General features: G+C 44.7%; 1 protein-coding gene across 3 annotated transcripts in view; it reads right to left on the bottom strand.

Annotated features, from left to right (window-relative positions):
• Positions 1-11,976: 11,976 nt before the first annotated feature.
• TMTC1 (transmembrane O-mannosyltransferase targeting cadherins 1) overlaps positions 11,977-23,222 on the bottom strand; it is a 171,035-nt gene continuing 159,789 nt past the window's right edge. For all 3 annotated transcript variants that reach the window (XM_077935118.1, XM_077935116.1, XM_077935117.1), the window contains 4 exons: positions 23,054-23,191; positions 21,968-22,090; positions 21,187-21,264; positions 11,977-20,100 (listed from right to left, as the gene is read on the bottom strand). In XM_077935118.1, coding sequence (XP_077791244.1) covers positions 19,966-20,100; positions 21,187-21,264; positions 21,968-22,090; positions 23,054-23,191 — 474 coding nt within the window. In that variant the 3' untranslated portion in view covers positions 11,977-19,965. The remainder of the gene's footprint in view (positions 20,101-21,186; positions 21,265-21,967; positions 22,091-23,053; positions 23,192-23,222) is intronic.

Below are 23,222 nucleotides of genomic sequence, written 5' to 3'. Positions count from 1 at the left end.
TAGCCAGCATTGTGAAATCTTCCTGCAAACAAATCAGAATCAATGCTCAAAGCTACCTAGAAGCACTTTAAGTGCCTAGACTCAAATGCAAAAAAAAAGGGGGGGAGAAAGGAGGAAAGACCTCTAACCCCCCTCTTTGCAGTTCATCCTACCTTTTAAATATGAGGTTTTCTAAATTGTATTCCCTCCCTCCTTGAGCATTAACCCTTGCTTGCAACCACTGCTGTATTCTCTTGTTTTATTTAATCCCTTCAGGTGTTAGCATCTCTTATTTACATCCTATTTGTAACCTTATTTATTTGGAAGTAATCTCCACTGATTGTAATCAAATTTATTTGCATATAAGTGGGTTTGGGGTTGCAACCAAAATTACTTTGTATTGCTTCCAGCTTTGCATTGCAGACTGTGCTTGTTGTTTTTCTTGTAGTTTTATTTATACCTTTCACAGAACAGTCAATCTTCAGTTTGTCACATATGACAGTGCACGCTATCTAATATAGAAATGAAAACCAGGGTATGTTGTTGTTGTTTTTACAGCACACGGTGCTTTTAGATGTTTTTCAAATGAGTAAGTAGCCCACATAAGTAAATCACATAGGAAGCAACCCTACCTTAAAACTGCAACCCCAAAAATATTTAGGCTTATACAAGCCCTACAAAATGCAATAGGCTTGGCTAATAGGTTCAGGCCTACAGGCTTGCCAGGTCTATTAGGTTTGCTAGTTTTCTACATACATACCCAAATAATATATACAGTGGTGCCCCGCAAGACGAATGCCTCGCAAGACGAAAAACCCGCTAGACGAAAGGGTTTTCCGTTTCGGAGGCGCTTCGCAAGACGAATTTCCCTATGGGCTTGCTTCGCAAGACGAAAACGTCTTGCGAGTCTCGCCATTCCCCCCCCCCCCGCTTTTCCCCCTTTTTCAAAGCCGCTAAGCCGTTAATAGCCTTTTAACAGCTTAGCCGCTAAGCCTTTAATAGCCGCTAAGCCACTAAATCGCTAATAGCGCTAATCCGCTTAGCCGCTAATGGGGTTGCTTCACAAGACGAAAAAACCGCTAGAAGAAGAGAATCGCGGAACGGATTCTTTTTGTCTTGCGAGGCACCACTGTATATTGCAAGGGCAAAGTTCTCTCATTCAGATATATCACTCGATTCTTTTGTGCTTTATTATGGTGTGCTTGACAACGCAAAGCTAATGTGTGAACTAATTGATATAAAAAGTACACAGGAACAAACCTTGGTACCAAGTCAGAACATTGAAACAGCTAGCATTATTGTGCATATTCACAGGTAGTAGTTATCTCTCTTCCTGAGAGGTCTCTTCCTGAGCCAGTGTGGTGTAGTGGTTAGAGTGTTGGACTTGCACCTGAGAGATCAGGGTTCAAGTCTCCACTCAGCCATGAAGCTCACACTGTGACCATGGACCAGTCATCGACTCTCAGTTTAACCCTACCTCACAAGGTTCTTGTGAGGATAAAACGATGAGAGTGAGAACCATCTATGCCACCAGTTCCTTCGAGGAAAGTTGGGATATAAATGTAAATAATTATAATTATCATCAGTTTACAAAGATCAAAATATTTCAACAGATATAGGCCAGAATTGGCCTCACTGCTCCTTCTGCTAAGTTGCAAAGAGATTGGCCACTGAAAGACTTGCTGGGAGAGGCCAGGCAGGTTCGTGGAAGGTTCTCCTTCTCTCCATAATTTTGCAGTCCCTGCGATACCCATACATCAGAACATAAGCAGTTTTAAAAAATAATACAGGGTTCTCAGCCAGTCTGATTTAAAACGGGTTGGTTGATTAATTGACTGATAAAAAGGTTGTAGCCGCACTCACAGGAGTACTCACCACATCCTTATTTCTTGAGAGAGATGACAGCCAAGTTCATGCCCAGCTGGTTCCGCCATCAAAAGCGGCAAGTTTCCCACAAGGAGAGGAAGCAACGCAGAATCAGGCCACACCATTTCACTGGCAAAGGTGAGAAGGGAAGAACCTTGCTGCCCAGTGATGTCACAAGCATTCCTGGTTACCTAGGCCACGGCAGGAGCTCCTGGCTGGCCTTTCATGCCGCTTCCCCTTGATACCCCACCAAAGCAGTGGTCCAGCAAACAGAATAAAGTGAGGATTCAAAAGAACCCAGGAACTTCCTTTATCTGTACAGCCTGCTAATGGTTCCTCCTTTAGACCGACCCCGTGCCCAAAGCCTCAGCAAGGAAGATGAGGGGGCATGCAGCCACACAGGTGTCCCTGTTTGCTCTTGGTGAGTGAGACCGTTTATCTGCCCAAGCCTTGGCCAACCTAGGGCTTTCCAGATGTTTTAGACTACAACTCCCATCAGCCCCAGCCAGGCACCGACTGGGGCTGATGGGAATGCTGCCTAGGGCTGATCTACACATTTCCTTACTCCATGAACCTACAGTGTAGAGACAGGGCCACAGAATCCTTCAGTCAACATCGTCCCCTGTGGCCAAGGATGCTCCGGGGCTTAAAAAAACCCAGCGCTGGCATTCAAAGCACAGCAGCCCAAGTTGTGGGATCTATGCCTTGCAACCTTGATACACATTATAGAGGCTTAAGCCAAGGCTCACTCCTTTGCCTCTTTTGTTTGGTCTGCGCAGTACTCTCAAAATGGCTCCTCGCTGCAGCAGACACACAGATACAAGAGCCATCGCTAGCTGGAATGCCACTCTCAGATGCCGAATATGAGCACTTCTTTAGCATCCTTCATAGCCCTCGTCGAATCCGTGCTGTTTGCTTCTTAAGAGCCATGTATGGCTGCCAGAATTCCTTGATCCGGGCACTGGACCAGTATGAAAACCATGGAGTCGTTCCTGAAGGTAAACCATAAGAATGACAGGGTTGTCTCCGCTTTTCTGTAAACTGATTGGGACTAGCCTTGGGGAAATCCCAGCTCTTAGATCGTAACAAAGCTCCTTGCAAGACTTCAGCTCCTCTGAAACCTTCACTAAAATAACTTTTGCCAAACCTAAATGGCAGTCTTGTTTTGGAGGTGTTTAAAATAAAATATGGGAGGAACCACACTTGCATCAGCGCCTACTGCAGAGATAGCCAATGTGGAGCCCTACAGAGATTGTTGCATATCCTCCAACATTTCTCCGATGAAAATAGGAACTTCTTCTTCTTCTTCTTCTTCTTCTTCTTCTTCTTCTTCTTCTTCTTCTTCTTCTTCTTCTTATTATTATTATTATTATTCCCCACCCATTTGACTGCCACTCTGGACAGCTTCCAACATATATAAAAACATAATTAAACATTAAACATTTAAAAAACCACTTCCCTATACAGGGCTGCCTTTATGCAGTTACTTATCTCCTTGGCTCGGGAGTCCCATAACTCTGTACCTGGCAACATTAAATTTTGGATAAATTAAAATGATGGGGCGACCGCCACAGATGGTCTTTTTGGAAGGTAGGGCTGCTGCTTGCCCACTGCTCAGACCCCAGCAAGGTGGCAGAGCCAGGCTGGACTGATGAGGAGCCCTTCTGAGTCACCAGTCAGCAACTGCTGGCGCTGATAACTGATAACAGTGCTGATCTCCAAGTTGCAACTGCAATTAATTTAATGTTTGGTCATGCCAAAGGGGTCAGCACCCAGATGAAAAGAGACCCCTACTGCACACCCCTCTTTCAGATTCCCAACAGTGGGCATGGACCATAGGAGCCAACACCTTGGGGCCGAAGTCCCTTTGGCCCCCTAATAAAATATTTGAGGGGGCTGCCCCCCAGTTGATGGGCATTGCCATTCAAATGGTGTGCATGTGTCATCCTGTGATCGATTATGTGGGGCTCACCTGCCCTCCCTCCATATTTTATTCAAGTTGGCACCCCTGGTGCGGACCATGATGATACAATCACTATTACAGTGAAGGTGTGGTAGGCAGTGTCTCCTAACTGAGATCAAATGGAAGGAGTGAGCAGGGATAGATAATCTGCTTTTCTCTAACTCTCAGCCTCTCTCTCTCCTAGGGCGGGTGTGCTCTGACTTGGAAGAACATTCAACTTTCCCAGATTTTTGTAACCTTGCTTTTTATCGCTGCGCCTTGAGGAAGTACTATGTGAAGGTGAGGGAAAGAGGCGAGCCTGGGAAATCTATTAGGAAGAAAGGATAGCCCAAGAAAACAAGGAGCTATGGCAGAGGTAGATAAAAAAGAAGGGGAGAGCCTTTCAAGGAAAGTAGGTTTGATCCCACTATAACTTAGGTCTCACTCAATACACCATTCATTCGCTCTGCACATAACACTTAACCATAGTTAGAAACCATGGTTTAATTGGATTGTCTGAACCAGACTTGGGGGCTTCACCAAGGTTTGTTAACCATGAACCTGCTCATAAGTCATGGTCTGTTCTTGGTTATCAATCTTGCCATATGTGAACAATGGCTGCCAGTCAGTTTGTGGGCAGTACTGAGCTGGCGGACCAGTAGTCTGACTCAGTATGAGGTTATATACATGTTATACCTTTAAAACACCTTTTCCCCTCAGAGAAATCTGGGCACTGGGCTTTGTTAACAGTTGCTGGGAATCATAAATACACGAGAGTTAAAATACAGAGCACAGAATTCTTTGAGGGAAAGGAAGCACTTTTAAAGTGTCATGTTTACACAACCTAAGGAAGGGAGCTTTGTCTGTTCCTAGGCCTTGTGCTCCCTAAAGTAGTTGGCTCCCCTCAGCTGTGGTGGAGGATGTGACCCCATCTCTATTGTTGTTGTTAAGGTGTAAGGTGAGCTTCTGTATGTGGAATGAGAAGGGTGCCATCTCTGCCCCAGGCCTCGAGAGGAAGGGGTGGTGGTGGTGGTTGAAAAAAGGATGTTTAGATTTAATGTGGGTCAGTTCAATCTGTTTCTGAAAGCTTCAGATGTGAGGTTTTCCCTTTTGGCCTAACCCCTTGGGGAAGGGATGCAGCTCTGCAATAGAGCACAAGGTCTTGCATTCAGAAGGTCCCAGGCTCAACCCCCCATGTCTCCAGGAAAACTACTGCCAGTCAGTGTAGACTGTACTGAGCTAGATAGGCCAACACCAGACATTTAAAGCACAAAGCTCCTTACTCCCCAAGAATCCTGGGAACTGTAGTTTCTTAAGGGTGCTCTGTGAGGGGGGGAACTAGAGCTCCCAACAAATTTGCTTAAAATGTAAGGGGTATACGCAGCCTCGTTCAAAAGAAAGGCAGAGAACTGATAGCTTTGATGAGCTGTAGCACCCCAGAGGAAGATTTCTGTTTCCGTTTTGCATGCTGATTTTATTTTTCTGTTTAGAGGGTTCCGTGCCCAGGTGACAGGAACAAAGCAAGGACATTTTTACAGATCATCAGCCCCCCGACAGAACCTGATGAGATTGTGCAATCATCTATAGAAGAAGCTTTGACTAACCTGCTCAGGGCCTCTCCTGCAGCTTCCATGACCACCCCAGAGTTGTTTCCTGAGCTTCTCACAGCCGTGTCGCCCTCTACGACAGATGCTGCTAAGTTCTTTTCTGAGCTTCTCCGCGCCCCTGCTGCTCTGGCTGCCACAGAGTTGGCTCCTGAGCGCCTCACTGTCACTTCTGACAAAGCTACTACAGAGCCCTTGCCTGACATTTTAGAAGAGCTTTCCCATGTGTCCTCTACAACCACCATTGCAACTAAATCCCCATTGGAACTTATCGAAGAGTCTTCTCTCGAGAACCTCGCCCAAAGTGTTGCCACCATCGCATCAGAATCTTTGCTGGAGCCTCTTGTCACTACCTCGGACCCAACCACTGCAAAGTCCTCTACCGAGCCCCCCATGGCCACGCCCACCTCTGCCACAGAGACCACTCCTGCATTTCTCACCACCACTGATGCTCTTGCCACTGCGGAGTCTATTTCCAAGATGACTTCTGCCCCAACCACTACAGAGCTCTTGTCTGGAGTGCTTTCAGGGTCTTCTCCTGAGCCTCCTGTAGCCACTGCTACCTCAACTGCTGCAGAACCCTTGCCTCAGCTCCTCAGCGCCTCTCCTCCAGTCTCAGCCAGTGGGAGTTTTCCTGAACCTCTCACCACCACTGTGGCAACGTCCACAGAGTCTTCTCTTCAGTACAACTCTACCTCTGCTGCCACGGAACTTCAAGAATTTGTTGATGAGCTCTCCACCTCCACCCCTTCCCCCTCCTCCACCCCCTCCCCCACTTCCACCACTTCCCCCACCACTTCCCCCACCCCCTCCCCCACCCCTTCCCCCTCCTCCACCCCCTCCCCCACCTCCACCCCTTCCCCCACCTCCTCCCCCACCTCCACCCCCTCCCCCACCTCCACCCCTTCCCCCTCCTCCACCCCTTCCCCCACCTCCACCCCCTCCTCCACCCCTTCCCCCACCTCCACCCCCTCCCCCACCTCCACCCCTTCCCCCTCCCCCACCTCCATTACTACTCACTCTGCCTCAAACGCTACTGAATCTCCCCCTACACTGGACACCACCACTGAACTCTCCACCTTCACAGAATCCTCTCCTGATCTTGCCACCACAGGATCTAAAGCCACGACTGCAGCATCCTTTTCCACGAGCCCTTCTGCCACAGAAAGTAATATAACCACTGCTGCTCCCGACAATACTAGTGTTGCCACAACTACAGAGCACTCTTCTAAGCCTCCTAACAGCACAGTAACCACTGCTGCGGAAAGTTCTGCCACACACCCCGCTACTACTACTACCACTGCTGCATCAACAACTACCTCTGCCAAAGCTCTGTGCCTCTGTGTCTCCGAATCTCCCACCTTGCCCAAAGAGGCCACCACCACCACCAAAGCGCCCACGGCTACCACGTCCTCCACAATCACGACTTCTCCCCAACCGCTTGTCTCAACGCCCTCTGTTGCCCAGAAAGAGACTCCCCAGTCCAGCTCAAGCAAGCCCACTGTCATCACCCCGACTTCCACGGAGCAGCAGAAAGCTAAGCCTGAGGATATGGTCGGGACCTCAACTCTGCTGCCGACTGCAACAAGCCCCGTTGTTGTCACGCAACAGGAGAAGATCCCCAAGCCCCAAGTGTACCTTCAACCTACTGCCAGCTTGGCGGAACTCTTCTTCCGAGTGCAGGATAGGAAAGTGGAGCAGCTGATGCAAGCAATGCGGGATCTGCTGACCAAAAGGAGAAGAGAGCAGCTGCGGCCCACATCTTCACAACCGCTGAAGACACCGACTCATGCCAGCAGGCAGAAGACGACTAAGCAGTCGCCAAAGCTCAAGGACAGACTTCAAAGATGAAGGCATGCAGTCTCTTTGGTGTCAAAGAAACAAAGTCCAATGGACAGGCTCCAGTCTGGCATTCTGGAGGTGGAACTCCTCTAGTGCTGTCTCCATAACGGGTTGCAGCTCATCCGAGTCAGCTCTGAAGTCTTCCTTAAAGCAGATTCCCCATTATCTTGAGGCAAGACTGGGGACCAAACTGATAAAGGCTTAGATTTTGGAGTTTTGAGAAGACAACGGTGCGGATGGGGGTTTGGAATTCTGTGAACTTGCCCTGGGGCGTTCCCGGTTTCAGCCTAATTTCCGTGGAATGAAGAATTTCTCTCGTTAACGGGCCTTCTTTAAGTTGGAAGGTGGCTGGTCCCTGAACGGAGGAGAAAGCAGGGAAATGACTCGTTCTCCTCGTTTGGGTTTACAGACAGGACAATAAATAAATGCGGTGTTTTGCAGAAAGGGTTGGAGGTCACTTCATGGGATCTAGAGGACACTACATGGGCCACCTGCAAAGTAGAATAATTTCCCCCTTGCATATGGAAGAACTGCATGTCTTATGTTCCTCACAACCTAGTGCATGGTCAGCCAACATGACAGGGAGGAGAGAGGAGGGAAACTCCTCCTGTAGCTGGCTGTCACCTTTGTTGCTGCTCCCGCTCAACTGACAAAGGGAAGGGTGCAGAAGGTTGTGACAACTTTGAGTAGTGGGAAGTGTCAGCCAGTGTGGTGTAGTGGTTAAGAGCGGTAGTCTCGTAATCTGATGAACCGGGTTCGTTTCCCCGCTCCTCCACATGCAGCTGCTGGGTGACCTTGGGCCAGTCACACTTCTTTGAAGTCTCTCAGCCCCACTCACCTCACAGTGTCTGTTGTGGGGGAGGAAGGGAAAGGAGAATGTTAGCCGCTTTGAGACTCCTTAAAGGGAGTGAAAGGTGGGATATCAAATCCAAACTCTTCTTCTTCTTCTTCTTCAGCAGCGGCAGGAGTGGCCAGTGGGGAGAGATACGGCGGCAGGGAGGTCAGGGCTGCTTAGGTGCAGGAGCCTGGTCCACCAGTGTCCCCTTATAGCCCTAGTGTCCCTACTATCTCCTCCTCCTTTGTGGTAAGTACCAGCAATGCCACTGCTGGAATGCCAGGTCCACAGAGGTGCCCCTCCTTGCCAACTGCTCCTGGGCAACAGAGATGGGTCAGAATGCTTCTCTGAGCTGAAGAAGAATTCAGCTCATGAAAGTCACTTCATCTTGAGGTGGGTGTTACATGTCCTCAGTTCATTTCCAAATCTGCTCAGGAGAACTTTTGACAGTATTTTAAAAAGTAAAGACAGCTGCTTAGCAATAGAACCACCACGCTGAATCTAAGATACATGCACCTTTTTTAGTGCTCATTAGGCCAGAAAGCAATGAAACGGTAAGTGGGCAGGTGAGAATTTGCATGCTATGCCTGGGAAGTTTATTCTTCAGCATTATTTCCCAAAGTCACAAATTACAAGTCCAACTTGTGTGTGTAAAGCGATGGTAATGCAGCAGGATTCTTACAGGCATCTTGATTGGCCACTGTGAGAATAGGATTTTGGATTAGATGGGCCAGTGGCCCCATCTAGCAGCCTCATCTTATTCCCTTTTTCAAACGCTGCTTGTAGACAGAGTAGATTGCTATAGCAAAATGTGTGCTCTAAGGGAGAGGAGTGTTAGTCATTGGGTCAGTAGGGTCACATCCAAGTCACAAGTTGTGTGTTTAGGGTTCAGAGAGAAATCCAATTTTGTTTGCATTTTAATGGGAAACTATCTAATTAGCACTTGAACAAATGCTTGAACCCAAACAAAAGATGCATTTGTTAGTGAAAAGAACATTCAGGGTGAACTATATTAGGGTGGCGCTGTGGGTAAAACCTCAGCGCCTAGGGCTTGCGGATCGCACGGTCGGCGGTTTGAATCTCCCGTCCCGTCTTTTGGTCCCAGCTCCTGCCCACCTAGCAGTTTGAAAGCACCCCTAAGTGCAAGTAGATAAATAGGTACCGCTTTCTAGCGGGAAGGTAAACGGCGTTTCCATGTGCTGCACTGGTGCTGGCTCGCCAGAGCAGCTTTGTCACGCTGGCCACATGACCCGGAAGTGTCTCCGGACAGCGCTGGCCCCCGGCCTCTTAAGTGAGATGGGCGCACAACCCTAGAGTCGGACACGACTGGCCCGTACGGGCAGGGGTTCCTTTACCTTACCTTTTTTATATTAGGGGGAAGTGCTCGCAAATTGTGCACATTACTCAAAATAGCATACAAAAATGTGTGTTAGGAGAAATTCACACCAAAACAATGGCAAATCTTCATGAGGATGTGGAATAACTGAATTTAAGACTGAAAAAGAAAGGAAAATGGAGAGGAGCTGAAGTTGATGGATTTGTCCATCTCTTTGTGTGCCGCCTCCCCAACGTGTGCTTTGCATATGCAGTATCTCAGGTCTCATCCAGATAATTTCAAGTGATAAGAATTGTCCAAACCAAGGCACAATGAAGTGTCACCACTTATTTGCTAAGGAAGCTTTGCCAAGGAGGCAAGATTGGACATGTACATATTCCAATTAGCAGCAAATCTGAAATCTGGGAGGCACAGTTGACTTCTAATCTACAGTCTCTTTACTTATTCAAAGCACAATCCTATCGACCTGATTGTTCCTCCCTTCCGAAAAACCACAAGGCGGCAAAAGTAATCTAATTCTAGCTCAATTGCTTAGTGACCTGCATTGCTAATGCTTTAAACAAAAAAAACTTTTATTTTTACAACTGAGTAGATTTCCTTGCAGGGCTGTGTGCCTTGGGACTACAAATGAGTCTATAAGAAGTTAAGAATAAATATTCATAGCCAATTAATAAATATTAATAGAAGTATTTGGAGATGTATTTGCTCTTGAAGGTGGAAGACAGTATGAGAGAGATCATTATATATTAGGACCCCGATGAATAAAAATAATATGGTATAAGGTACTTGTCTTCAAGTGGTGAGTTGGGGCAAGGGATGAATAGATCTGTCAACTTTCTTTCAGTTTCTCATTTTCCCAGTCTTCAGTTCTCCACACTTCTGCATCAGTTTGCAAATGAAGATTTGTCAGCATTTTAATGCATATTTCTCCTATTATATACATTTTAATGAAATTTTGCCCGATACATACATTTCTGCAAGCTATTTCCACCAATTTAATGCATTTCAGATGAGTTTTTCACTGATATACAGTGGGACCTCAGGTTACATATGCTTCAGGTTACATATGCTTCAGGTTACAGACTCAGCTAACCCAGAAATATTACCTCGGGTTAAGAACTTTGCTTCAGGATGAGAACAGAAATCGTGCTCTGTCGGCGCGGTGGCAGCTGGAGGCCCCATTAGCTAAAGTGGTGCTTCAGGTTAAGAACTGTTTCAGGTTAAGAACGGACCTCCGGAACGAATTAAGTACTTAACCCGAGGTACACTTATATAAACATATGTTTAAAGCAGTATCATTCTTATCACTTTATACATGACTTCCTCCCCAAAGAATCCTGGGAAATGTAGTCTGCTAAGGGTGCTGAGAGTTGTCACCCCTATTCGCCTCACAGAGCTACCGTTCCCAGAGTGGTTTAACAATCAACCCTTCTTCCCAAGAAACTTCGGGAAATGGATGGAGGAGGATGGAGAAAATTAAGTTTTGTTGGCAAGTTGAAAGTCACCAAGTTAACAAGGGTGATACACTTGGCTGGCTTCCCAAAGTGGGTGTTTTGCCCTTTCCAAATGGAAGCCACTGGTGACCACTATGCAATCCTGGCCAAACCATGGTTTAGTGCACCCAAACGGGTTCCCAGAGTGATTGCAGCTGGTTTACCCCTTCTCTGGTCCTGCTGATGAGCTATAGATCCACCACACTCAGACTGGTTCATATTGAACTTCCCCCATGCAAATGTGTTCATGGAGACATGTGGAAAATTAGTGTAAAATGGGCTGCATGTGCAGAAAACTGGCAGACATCTTGGAACAACAGGATTCGGTTCTGTAAGAAATATGAGGTTTTCAATAGTTCTCAAGTTCTCAGTTTGGGGAGGCTAAGGTAAGGTCCTTTCAATCACTGCCATGCCCCACTGTTATTTAAATAATTACTTCCACACACATTTTCTCTGTTTTCTCTGTAAGTGTTGCCCCAAAGTTGCAGAGTTAAATGGAAACCATGAAATGCAAAGCCCCGACTTTTTCATTATAGAACAACATTTTCGCTGAAGCCCTGCAACTTCTGGTAATATGGATTTCTGGGTATTCTCTGTGCAGGGCATCTTGTACCCTTAAGTTGGTGTACGTACTAGCTGACTCCCAGCTCCCATCTACCCCAGGCAGCATATCTAATGGTGGGGGATGATGGGAACTGTAGTCCAGAGCATCAGGTTGTGGAAAGCTAGTATGTTACATTAATAGTGAAGAATTGCTACATTTGTGCTCCTCCCATTAATGCATATGTTCATGACAATTGGCCTGTATGAGAAACAGGGCTTTTTCTGTGGTAGCCCCTTGTAAAAGGAATTCTCTCTGATGGAAGATACACCAGATATGCTCCACTGGCCCTTTAGAATGACTATGAAAAATAGCTTTTCTGCACTGTGAGTTACTAGGAGTTAAAGACGACTTTTAGATATTTCCTTTTCATTGGAATCTTTGTGTTTGCTTCTGTTTGGTGATTTCCTTAAATACACTGCAGCCCTCTCAATCACACACATGAAAGCACACAATGAAAGATTCAACTGCACCAGGCTAATTGAAAAGCAGTCTGGCAGAAGGAACTCAGACACGTTTATATTGTTTTTATATAAAATAGACATCTATATACATTTGCTTTGTTCAAAGACTTCTTTGATCATAACCTCTGTAGGCAAAATTCATAATTTGACAATGAAAATAAAGGACCTTTCAAAATCCTGTTATCACTGACATACATCCCACTGCTAAATTGTGCATTTAATTGATGGAACAAAAACAACTGATAGTTCAGAAAGGCAAAAGTGACGGAGACAAAAGACAGAGAAACACCACAGCTATGCAAAATTAACTTCTGCTTGTTGAAGTAGATTAACGGCATCCAGTTTCAGCAGAGAGATCTCCATAGAAGCCACAGCCGTGACCCAGAGACTTTTCAGAAGAAAATAATTTTCAAACAAATTCATATAAACATCACAAGGAAGTTCAGCACATATTTTCAGAGATTACCATCATCAATGGTGACACTTTTCAAACACCATTAACAGCCAAAGCAGGTTTTCTTGTTGCTGCTTGTTATTAAGTGTACATAGAAGCAGGCTGCTTACTTGATAAAACTATTGCACATCCCCCTTAAGGCAAAAAGCCCTTTAGGACTAAATTTTCACAGATGAAAAAGCAGGTGAGCAATAAGCCGAAGTGCAGTGCGATTGCAAACAAGAACCAAGATACAGAAGGACCTTGTCAGGTTCTTAAATGAATCAATCAACTTATAGGCTGTGAATCAATCAACTTATAGCTTCCCAGAGGTGGTATTAGGAAAACTCACACGGCCTACAACATTATGTTTGTTCTGAGTCCCACCAAGGTTGCTTGTCAAATTGATTTTGCAATTTTCATACCACTCAGTGCTAAGGGACGGATTCAGCTACCCCATTCCAGTAGTGAAAGGACTCCCAGAAGAACAATGGAACTTTCCCACCCACGCATCTCCCCTGAATCTGCTCTGGAGGTTCATGAGAACCCCCAGATCAGTGCACCCCCAAATGTGAGATCATTCCTTCAGGCAAGCAGAAATGCTTGTGCTGATGCGAACCATCTTCTTAGCACTACATTGAATTTCAGCCCAAACCACAACTAGGCCCCACCCACCACCAAAAGCATAAGAAAGTGCTGGTGCTCTAGGCACATGTACATCTTGTTGCAGTTGTCGTGGGCACCTATTGGTGGGAGACCTTAGCTCGGTGATAGGGCACCTCTTGCATGCAAAAGGTCTCCATTTCAGTCCTAGGCACCTCCAGTTTTAAAAAAGGACCAGGTTGCTATGAGAGCTGAAATGCAGGTATCTCTCTAAACTTGCACGTAACTGATGCAATGCAGTTCTCCAAATGAATGATGTTTACAGAGATGCATGTATTAGGGGAAAGTGTGCATAAAAAAAATAAATGTATAAGTAAAAAACAACAGAAATGAAATGTATTATGAGAAATTGCTTGCAAAAAATGTGTATTTTAGTCAAAACTGCATGCAGTGTATCGGGAGAGATACACACTAAAACGCTGAAGGAATTTTTGTGAGATTTTTTTTTAAAAAATGAAATTAGGAAATTGCTGCAGAAAGTGGAAGAACTAAATTCAAGATTGGAAAAATAAGAAGAGGAAAGAACAGAAATTAATAGATTCCTCCATCCCTACATGGCACCCCCAGAGAGCTGCTGTCCATCAGAACAGACATACCGGGCTAGATGGAACAATGGTCTGAAGACAGTTTCCTGAGAGCACATTGCGTTCGGATAGCAGGACCTGTGCGTATGCTGTTTGTAGACTGGAGCAATAGAATTTCCCCCTCAATAGCTTGCTTTCCTTTTTAAATAAAATATAATCCTAGTGACACAGGGAAGCAGGAGCTCCCTTTTCAATGACTTGCCACTTGATATGATATTGAAATATATATAATCTCCATACCCTGAAATTTTATCCTATTCCCTCAGAGACATCCCTTCCCTTTTGGATTTGGCCAGCGTCTGTCTGTAGAGGTCTGCTTTGAAAACAGTACTTAAGCAATATAAGAAGAAAACTGCCAAGCGACATTATTATTATCTGTAATGCAAAAAAGGTGTCCATAATACATGCTGTGCAGGCTAAGTATATGGCAGTAGAAGGAAAGGAGCCAAAGTATTTATAGCTGCATTACGTCGGTGAGCTATGAGGGGGAAAAAGAGAGGGGAAGAGCTGTCTTATATCTATGAGAACAAGATCAATTTTATTACCAATTAACCTGCTCTATTAGTTCAGCAGAAGTGGGAGAGAAATCCATTGTAATGTAATTAGACAAATATGAATCCTTATTTAAAAGTGAGCCTTTCACCAAGACTCTCCTGGTTCACCTAGCAAAGGGGCCCAAATCAGACCATCAATGGAACCATTCCTGTTATTAAAAAATTAAGACACGTGATTCTCTAGTGTATATAGAGTTTGGTGAAACTGCAATCACGGCACTGGGAGACAATACACAGTTAAATGAATTGCTGCATTAGTTGGCATGAGGTTTTAAGCCTATAAACTGTTACTGCAGGAGAGGTGTAGCAGAACAAGAAGCATAATCCTAAAGAGTGTTCATCTCTTTTCTCCAGAAATACTACAACTTGTCTGATCCTAGCTGCATTCCAAAACATGTCAACTGCATTGACTATTTCATATATATTGCATTTATATCCTGCCTTCCTCCAAGGAGCTCGAGGTGGCATACATACCGTAGTTCTCCCAATTTTATCCTCCTCCCAATTTTATCTTAACAACAACCCTGAAAGGTAGGTTAAACTGAGAGTGAGTGGTCTATCCATGCCATAATTGTGGCTGGGTAGTAGATGCAAAAAGTTTATTCTGGGTTGGGGGGCATGGAAGAAGACTGCATCCACTTCTGCTTATTGACTGCAAAATCTTAACATATTGAGGAATATACATGTCTTGAAAGTGGCTTTCTTTGTTTTAGGAGGGGTTGGTTTTAACCCCTGGGAAAAGCAGCTGTGAGCAAGCTGGATTAAAAGTAATTTTCGCCATCAGACTTGCAAGCCAAAACATGTAAAAGTGAAGACAGAACGGCTGATAGGAAAAGATTGTGACATGGATGCCTTTTAGTCAAGACTAACTCATATGACGGCTCTGATGGGCATCCTTGGGTTGTATTCAATTGTTACTCTAGAGTAGATCCACTGAAATTAACGGGGCTAAGTTAGTAATAACCATGATTTCAATGCATCTACCTCTGAGTAAAAGTTCATGGACTACAATCCTTTAATACTATTTCAGGTCTAATGTACAGAGGGACCGCTATCTTTTCTGCAGCCACAATGGATTTTGGATGGTTTCATACTAAGACAGGAAAGCTTTGCTTAACCATTATCATTAAACTAGCAAAACCAAACCAAAAAAACTTGTATTATCTCAGATCAAGGAGACAGATTTTCAAGACGCCATTCCTTAAAAAAATAATGTGTTTTCCTTAAGTTACAAAAATAAACGCAATGTGTACATTCTGGATCTATGCAGCCAATATGTAGAATGATAAATACTTATATTCAGTGCTTTTTTTTCTTAAAAAATGTTTAGGGGTACTCTCATTTTGACTCAAGAAAATCACCATTTTATAGTTCAAATCGGAAAAAATAAATACAGTAAATGGACAAAAGTACAAAGATTCATAAAATGTTTAGGGGTATGCGTCCCCCCAGGAAAAAAAGCACTGCTTATCTTGTTTTACAAATCTAATGTCTTCTTGTCTTTCAGTCCTCAGATATGTTACAATTAGGTTTCTAAGTATTATCAAGAAGTATTGGCTTACAGGGAAAGCTATGAAGGCTGCAGTCCCATACTCACTCACCTGGGTCTGCTCAGTGAGACTAACGACGGAGTAGAAATGTATAGGATTGCACTGTAGCGTATGGATGCTTGAAAATGAAATATTATACATTTGTGGCACTGTAGGTCTCCAAAGACTATGGTCCAGATCTAGCTGCAGTGAGCAAATCATAAGTTAGGCACAACTTGTTCTGTTGTTTTCAGTGGGCTGTAGTCACACCTTATGCCAAAATCACAAGTGCATTTTAATTATCAGTGGGGAAAGAGATTTTAATTTTCACTCTGGATTTCTCTCTCACTCCAGCTAATGCAAATCTTACCTTTCACAAGTTATGCTCTGCTGGTTTTTAAATGTCACTGCAACCCTTCCCCAACCAGCTAGTCCAATTGCAAATCTATGTAGATTGCCCTGCAACTATACTGGGATATCATCAAACACAAATTCTTGTCGTTTTCCATACCACTTTTTTCTTTTTTAGCATACTTTCTACCACCCATTCTCTAGTGAAATTGTAAAGTTGCCTTGTCAGTTTTTCTTTCCTTCTCCCTTATTGAAGTAATTAGTGTGTGCTGCATGTACGTATATGCTTTCCTAAAGGAAAAACAGAAACTTCCCCTCTCTTCAGCCGTAGCCTGGAGGCAGGGGAAAGGACCGGCATTAGAGAAAAATAAGTCCGCAACTATGTCAGTTTCATTGGAAAGCAGAGAAGGCAGGGACAGTGAAGAAAATATGCATTCATGAGATTGATAAGCATTCCCCATCCCCCACTCCAGTATCAATTTCTCCGTAGAACACAGGTGGGGGTAGTGCAATAAATATTTATGGATGAAACTGACAACGCTTCTCCCGCGCTTTGGTGCAGGGAGGAGAGATAAGAATGTGAAAAACACATCCCAACTGTGTTTAATTCGAGAGAGAGAGAAAAAAAGGTAGGCGGAGGATTAAAAATGCATGTCAACTAGAATGCATCAGTTCACAGGTGATAACCCCCCCCCCCCCAGGAAGGTTGAAAGGTGATTGTAAATCCATATTTCTCCATGCCTGTCAATCAATTTAAATGACTGATACAAGCACATTTAAAAATTGTATTCCTGTCTCCCCCAGGCATCGCAGCAATGGGAGTAAAGTTCATGCAGATGCATGTGAAATCTGTCCAACACAAGTTGGATCAGAGCCTAAGTGCACAATCTACCAATGAGTTGTTCATTTCAATGGGGTTTGTTCAACAGAACTTCATGCTGGATTGTATCGTGTTTCCCACAATAGTTTTACTGGGAATATCTATAATCATTGGGCTTACACGCTTTGCCAAGAACAACAACATTTAAAGGCATGCTAAAAGAAATGCAGGTGATAAAATGGACCTTAGATATAAGTTAATCAAGTTCAGCTGCCTTGAGGCCCAAAATTAACTGCTGGAAAACTATTCCCACCCCCAAACCCCTCTAGATTTATGCCCTACCCTGAAAGCTCAGGGTGGTACAAAGAATTTAAGCAAGCAAAGGGACATTTACTAGTAAATCTTTAAACCTAATTCTGCATCTCTTGGTGCTCCATCATATCTACTCTTTTCAGAATTCTTAACTTGTGAAGTGGCTTGCTGCATTTGCCGTCACAACAACCACATGTAATAAGTAAGCACTATACACATTTCACAGATGGGGAATGGGAGCTAACACACAATGACTTGCCCAAGTCCATAGCAGAAGTGGGACTTGAATCCAGGCCTCCAAACTCTCAACCCACTGGGGCACACTATCTAATTATTAAGGCCACTCAGAGTAATGATATTTTTTTCAATAAAGATATTGAGGTCCACTTCCTTTGCCACTCTAGAATGCCGTGAGGCATTTAACAATTTCTGCCAAAGTTTCCCAAGCTGCCCTTTTGCAGACAACAGTGATTAAGTACTGGCAACCAGCAGCCACCAAATAGTGCATATGTGGAGGGAAGGTATTGTCCTGCCAAATGATGAGCACCTGCCATTCTCCAGATTCCGTAAAGTGTGGTAAATTACCAAACAAGGGGCGCAGAAAGTAGTTACATGCATATCACAATTAAATTATTAACTGGTAAACGGTCATCAGTATTTGTTTGACGGAAACTCTAAAACAAAACAGACACAATCCTCATTGAGGCCCATGTCTAGCAAGAGGTAGGAACAAGCTGGACTACAGCGCTTTGTGTTTTAGTAAAGCGTTTGCTGCCTGTTTCTTGGCTGCAGACTTGTTCACATAGCAGAGGTCTTGCTGATGGAGGGCCTCTTCACTTGACGTCATGAACCCCATCAATGCACACGATGTCTGAGCTCTTTATTGAGCATGCGGAATCCTCGTCTTAGTAGGATTTAACTTTATTCAATCAATGGAGCAAACAAGGATTGAGAAGACAAGAATCTTTAGAGCTCTGAGGCATCTGAAATATGCTCTGAAGAGGGGGTCACCAATGTGGTGCCCTTCAGACGCTGTTGGACTACAAATCTTGTCATCTCCGACCAATGGCCATACTGGGTGGGCCTGACGGGAGTTGCAGTCCAGCAAAATCTGGAGAGCACCATGTTGGCCACCCTTTATAGGCTAGAAATATTAACAACTATTCACATACATTCCCCCTCTGTGGTTGCTACCTTCTCTGGCTTCATAAAAATAAGAGCAACATCCACAATTTTAGCTACATTCCCAGTAGTGAAAGATATCACTTATGCTGCAGAGAAAAGTTAAATAAATAACGCTCAAAAATAAACACCCAATCCCTGTGAGCTTCCTTCTTCTCTACCATATTTATCTTTTATCTCATTTTTTATTCAGTGGGAGAAAGAGAATCTCCAGATGGAGGTGGGCAGAATAGGCCTCAAAATCCCTTTCTTCACTCACTCCCCTGTGCCTCATGCACAAATCAAGTCCAAAGAATCATTGGAAAATGATCCCATCCTCTCTGTCTTCCGCTGAGATCCAAAGAGCCACTGGTGTGCGCTTAGTGGACCTTCTAAGGCCTTCCTTCCTTCCTCCTTTGGAGGAAGTTCACTTCATTGGCTTTGCACACAAACAGGTTCAACCCTCGCCATCTCCAGGTAGGACTGGGAATGTCCCCCGTCTGAAACCATGGAGAGCTGCTGCCAGTCAGTGTAGACAATACTGGTCTGACTCAGTATAAGGCAGCTTCCCATATACTCCCAACAACCTGTTGTGTCACTACCTTACAAGCTGTCCTGAAAACTCAGGAGAGCTCCTGAGGTCAACCTCTGAGGCAAAACAAGGGTCTATGATTGCGGGGGGGACCCAGTGTGCATGGGTTCAAGAGCAACTTGGGACCCTAATATCATTGATATGGGAATAAGCCATATGACGGGGTTTTTCCAGAGCTGTTTCTCTCCGTTCCCCCATCTGGCACTTTCATTCTCTACAAAAACAGCAACCACCCTGTTATTCGGATTGAAGAAAAGCAGAGCTACTAAACTTCTAACACTGTGTGAGACCTTCAGTACAAACTGCAATGAAAAAGACTTTTCATATGAGTGACTTCTTCTTCTGGAACTGCCCTCATGATCGAAATATTCAGCTGAGAGCTAGTTGCACCCACCTCCTCTTTGGGTGATGGAGAATTGCTTTCTGGGAAATGCAACCAAAATCCCTATTGGGGCCTAGAAGGGGGCTGCTATTTCTTTACCTCTTTGGCTGCTGCCCACTATCTTCTTGGCCAATCAGGTGCCTGGCTTTGGTAGGCCTCTATGGTAAAATATTCTTTATATCAAGACTGAATGGTGGGGGCTGCCTCCTCCGTTCCTTGCTGAATCAGGCCACTGTTTCACTTCTCATAATCATCCCAGTGCTTGATGATGATGATGATGATGATGATTTTTAACAAGTGAGAGACATGGACGTTATATAAGCATTTCCTACTGTCAGCACTAATGGAAAGTAGCATGAGGCAAACCCAAATATAATTCTGGATTACGATGAGCTTTTCGCCCATCCTTCCACTCATCCAGAGAGAAGAAGCAGGACTCCCCACAGCTTTCTGGTGACTCCAGCATGATTCCCATGTGCACCCTTCGTAGTCTGGGTCACCACTGCCTCCCTGCTAGGTCCTTTCAGTTCACTTCTGTCTTGTGTGGGCTTCAGGGCTTCCACAGTTTCCGCTCATCTCCAGGAGACATTGCACTCCACTGGCTGTCCCTCATTTTTCATTTTTATCCCCTCTCTTGAACTTCCTGCAGCCGTTTCTCCAAGCGATCCAGTTTAGCCAGATTCTCTTTCAGAAGCTTGCTGTTTGGAACCAGCTGCAAAGCTTTCTTATAATAGCCACGTGCCATGATGTAGTTGCCCTGCAGAAGGAGGAAGGAAGAAATCATAGCACCCGTTGCAAAGCTGCTGTTGCTGAAATGCCATTCCTAACAGCCCTGTCCTAGTCTCACACGCCAATAGCTACAAATGTGCTGACAGAACCAGCATGGAATTGTGCAATAGTGAAGGCATGTAGCCTAGTGGCCAAGACACCAAACTCTGTCCCTGGTTCAGATCGACAAAGTAGGAACTACGCAGACCTATGTCTCAGGCGGTTGTTGGGCAGAGGAATCTGCACTATAGAAAGCCAGTGTAATTTACGCTTGGGTAAATTATGCAAGTGTAATTTCCCCCAATTCCAAACTCCTTTCAGGAGAAGGGCTGCTGTAAACTAAGCCAGCCTGAGCCTGGCAGATGGAATACAAGCCTTTAAAATAGTTCAGCTTAACACATTTTTGCCAGGTTAACTTCTGTTGAGTTTCTAGGTCCTGTGATCAAACTGAAAGGAGTTTGGAATAGGGGTAAGTCCCCCACTGCTGGCTTGCCCCCCTCCACACCACATCCTTTTTGCAGGGACTTACTCAACCCCTAGGGGACGCGGGTGGCACTGTGGGTTAAACCACAGAGCCTAGGGCTTGCTGATCAGAAGGCTGTTGGTTCGAATCCCCGTGACGGCATGAGCTCCCGTAGCTCTGTCCAGCTCCTGCCATCCTAGCAGTTCAAAAGCACGTCAGAGTGCAAGTAGATAAATAGGTACCACTGCGGCAGGAAGGTAAACAGCGTTTCCGTGCGCTGCTCTGGTTCACCAGAAGTGGCTTAGTCATGCTGGCCACATGACCCGGAAGCTGTACGCCGGCTCCCTCAGCCAATAAAGCGAGATGAGCGCTGCAACCCCAGAGTCGGTCACGACTGGACCTAGTAGTCAGGGGTCCCTTTACCTTTTTACTCAGCCCCTTCTGAGCCTTACACCATCAAAGTACACTCTAATATAAATGCCGAAATGAGTGATTTGATGGACCTCTGACTCCTTTCTTAATCCTGCCTAGTTATCTCTGAATCACTTTCTGCCCTTCTTTGTTCCTCAGCAAAGGACCACTTCCATTGGCAGAGCTTGTGAATCTTCTTACCTTGATATGCTCAATCCCTCCCATGTTCATCCAGGCTTGTGCTTGTTCCGGGTTGAAGTCTACAGCAACTTTATAGCTCTAAATTAACATGAAAAACAAAACAAAGCCCAAATGTTGAAACAATCCTGCCCACAGTGTGGAAATCTCAAGAGAGGCCAGTAAAGGAATGTCACTAACACGCCTTTCTGAAATCTCCTCAGAGCTACAAGTGATTTCAAAAACTGCTTCACAGTCTTAGGTGCTTACAACAGGATGGTACCATTCTGTTAAGACTCTGAAAAGCTATTTCTTGGGAGAACAGGTGGGGGAGGCAGGGGCACAGATTGCAAACTAGAACCTCGGGAGGTTATAATGCTTGCACTGAATTGGAGGAGAGCATTATGAATCATAAAGATTTCAGAAAGGAGTGTCAGCAACATTTCTCCAGAAGACTGGGTAATAAAACACGTGCTTGATCACAGGAACGAGGACACACAGTGCTGAATCTTAAACAGACCAGATTTACAGGATGTCTGCCTGCATCTCTGGCTTCACCCCTTTGCCACATAAATCGAGCAACAGTTTCAGGGCACCGAACTGGGGAGCAGGGATACAAGATTCCTAAAGTGCCTTCTTCATGGGGCACCCCATTTGCCTCATCATCCTCAGCTGTGTGGGGGCCCACTTGAATGTATACCAACCAATCTAACCAATCTGAAGAGCTGTGTGCTACATTAAATGAAACAGGTGGCTGGTGAGTTAAGACAGCCATGTGGTTTTTAATTATTATTATTATACTTACCTCAAAAGCTTTGTCCAGGTGATTTTGTTCTCTTAGCTGGTTTCCTTTAGTGAAAAAGAGTTCTGATATGACTTTGGGGTCCTTTGGTTTCAGCTGTAGAGCTTTGTCTATGGCTTCAAGCGCCTGAACAAACACACAAACAATGATAAATATGGGTCATTTGAGCAGAACTCCTATTATATTTTGATATTTACTCTTAAGTGATGATTCACACACATTTTAGGTGTACACATAAACACATGTAATGTGTGAATGAGACCCATTTGTATCATACAGGTATTCTCATCAGAGAACCAGAACTGGCTGGGGTTTTCTGACAAATGTCCAGCCGGTCACAAAATTGGTTTTGCTCCTCCATAATGTGTGGAACAGACCCAAAGTCAGAGTTGAACATGGGTGAAAATGCTTTTGCAGACTTCATAATATTTTGTCAGTAGTCTATACCTTGATGTTCCTGTCCCCTTTTAACACTGAGGAAAACATCCCTACTTCATTCTGAAAGCACCAATATTTTTGTTATTGGACATAGAACCCTTCCCTTTGCTGCACTACTGATCAGGAAATTTGTGTAGCTACTTTTTGCCTTTTTTTTTCTGGCAAGAAAACTAACATTTCACCAGCAGTTGGATCCTCAGTACCACTTGCTGAAGGAAGTTGGGAAATGGAGTCTCTCCTCTACTTCTCCAGAAGTCTCTTCTGAGAATCAGGAGACCCTACTGGGTGAGACTGGCAGTTGATGGGAGGTTGATGGGAGAGGGTAGAATTACATCAAACTAGTCAGAGTTACTAGGCAGAGTTGAGGAGGGTCTCCTGAACATCTGGAGAGGCTTCTTGAGATTGCTGAAGGAAGTAGGGGAAGGGAAAATCTCATTCCAGCAGCTTTCTTCTGCAAACGGTTCTTAGACCCAAGCTGAGATCTTAACACTCAGTGACAATACATGCACAAAGCCACATGATGTCTGGGTTGGCTTAAGGGTTATTGCTATGCATCGTTTTAGGTCTAACTCCACCTGATGGGTGGACAAAGGCTGATCTCCTAACCAAGTGCTTTGACTGGAAGATTTCCCACCAGAGCAGCATTCCTACCTTGTTGTAGTTCTCTTGCTTGCTGTAGATGGCTGACAAAAGGCGGTAGCACTCCAGGCATTCTGCCTCCTCAGTCACAATATGATTGGTCATTTGTTCTGCTTCCTTGGTTTGCCCCATCATTGCTAAAACTTGAGCCTACAAACAAACAAATAAACCATAAAAGGTG

Source organism: Podarcis muralis, chromosome 10 (assembly GCF_964188315.1).
Source record: "Podarcis muralis chromosome 10, rPodMur119.hap1.1, whole genome shotgun sequence".
NCBI classification, from domain to species: Eukaryota; Metazoa; Chordata; class Lepidosauria; order Squamata; family Lacertidae; genus Podarcis; species Podarcis muralis.
This window is presented reverse-complemented; position numbering and strand designations above follow the sequence as displayed.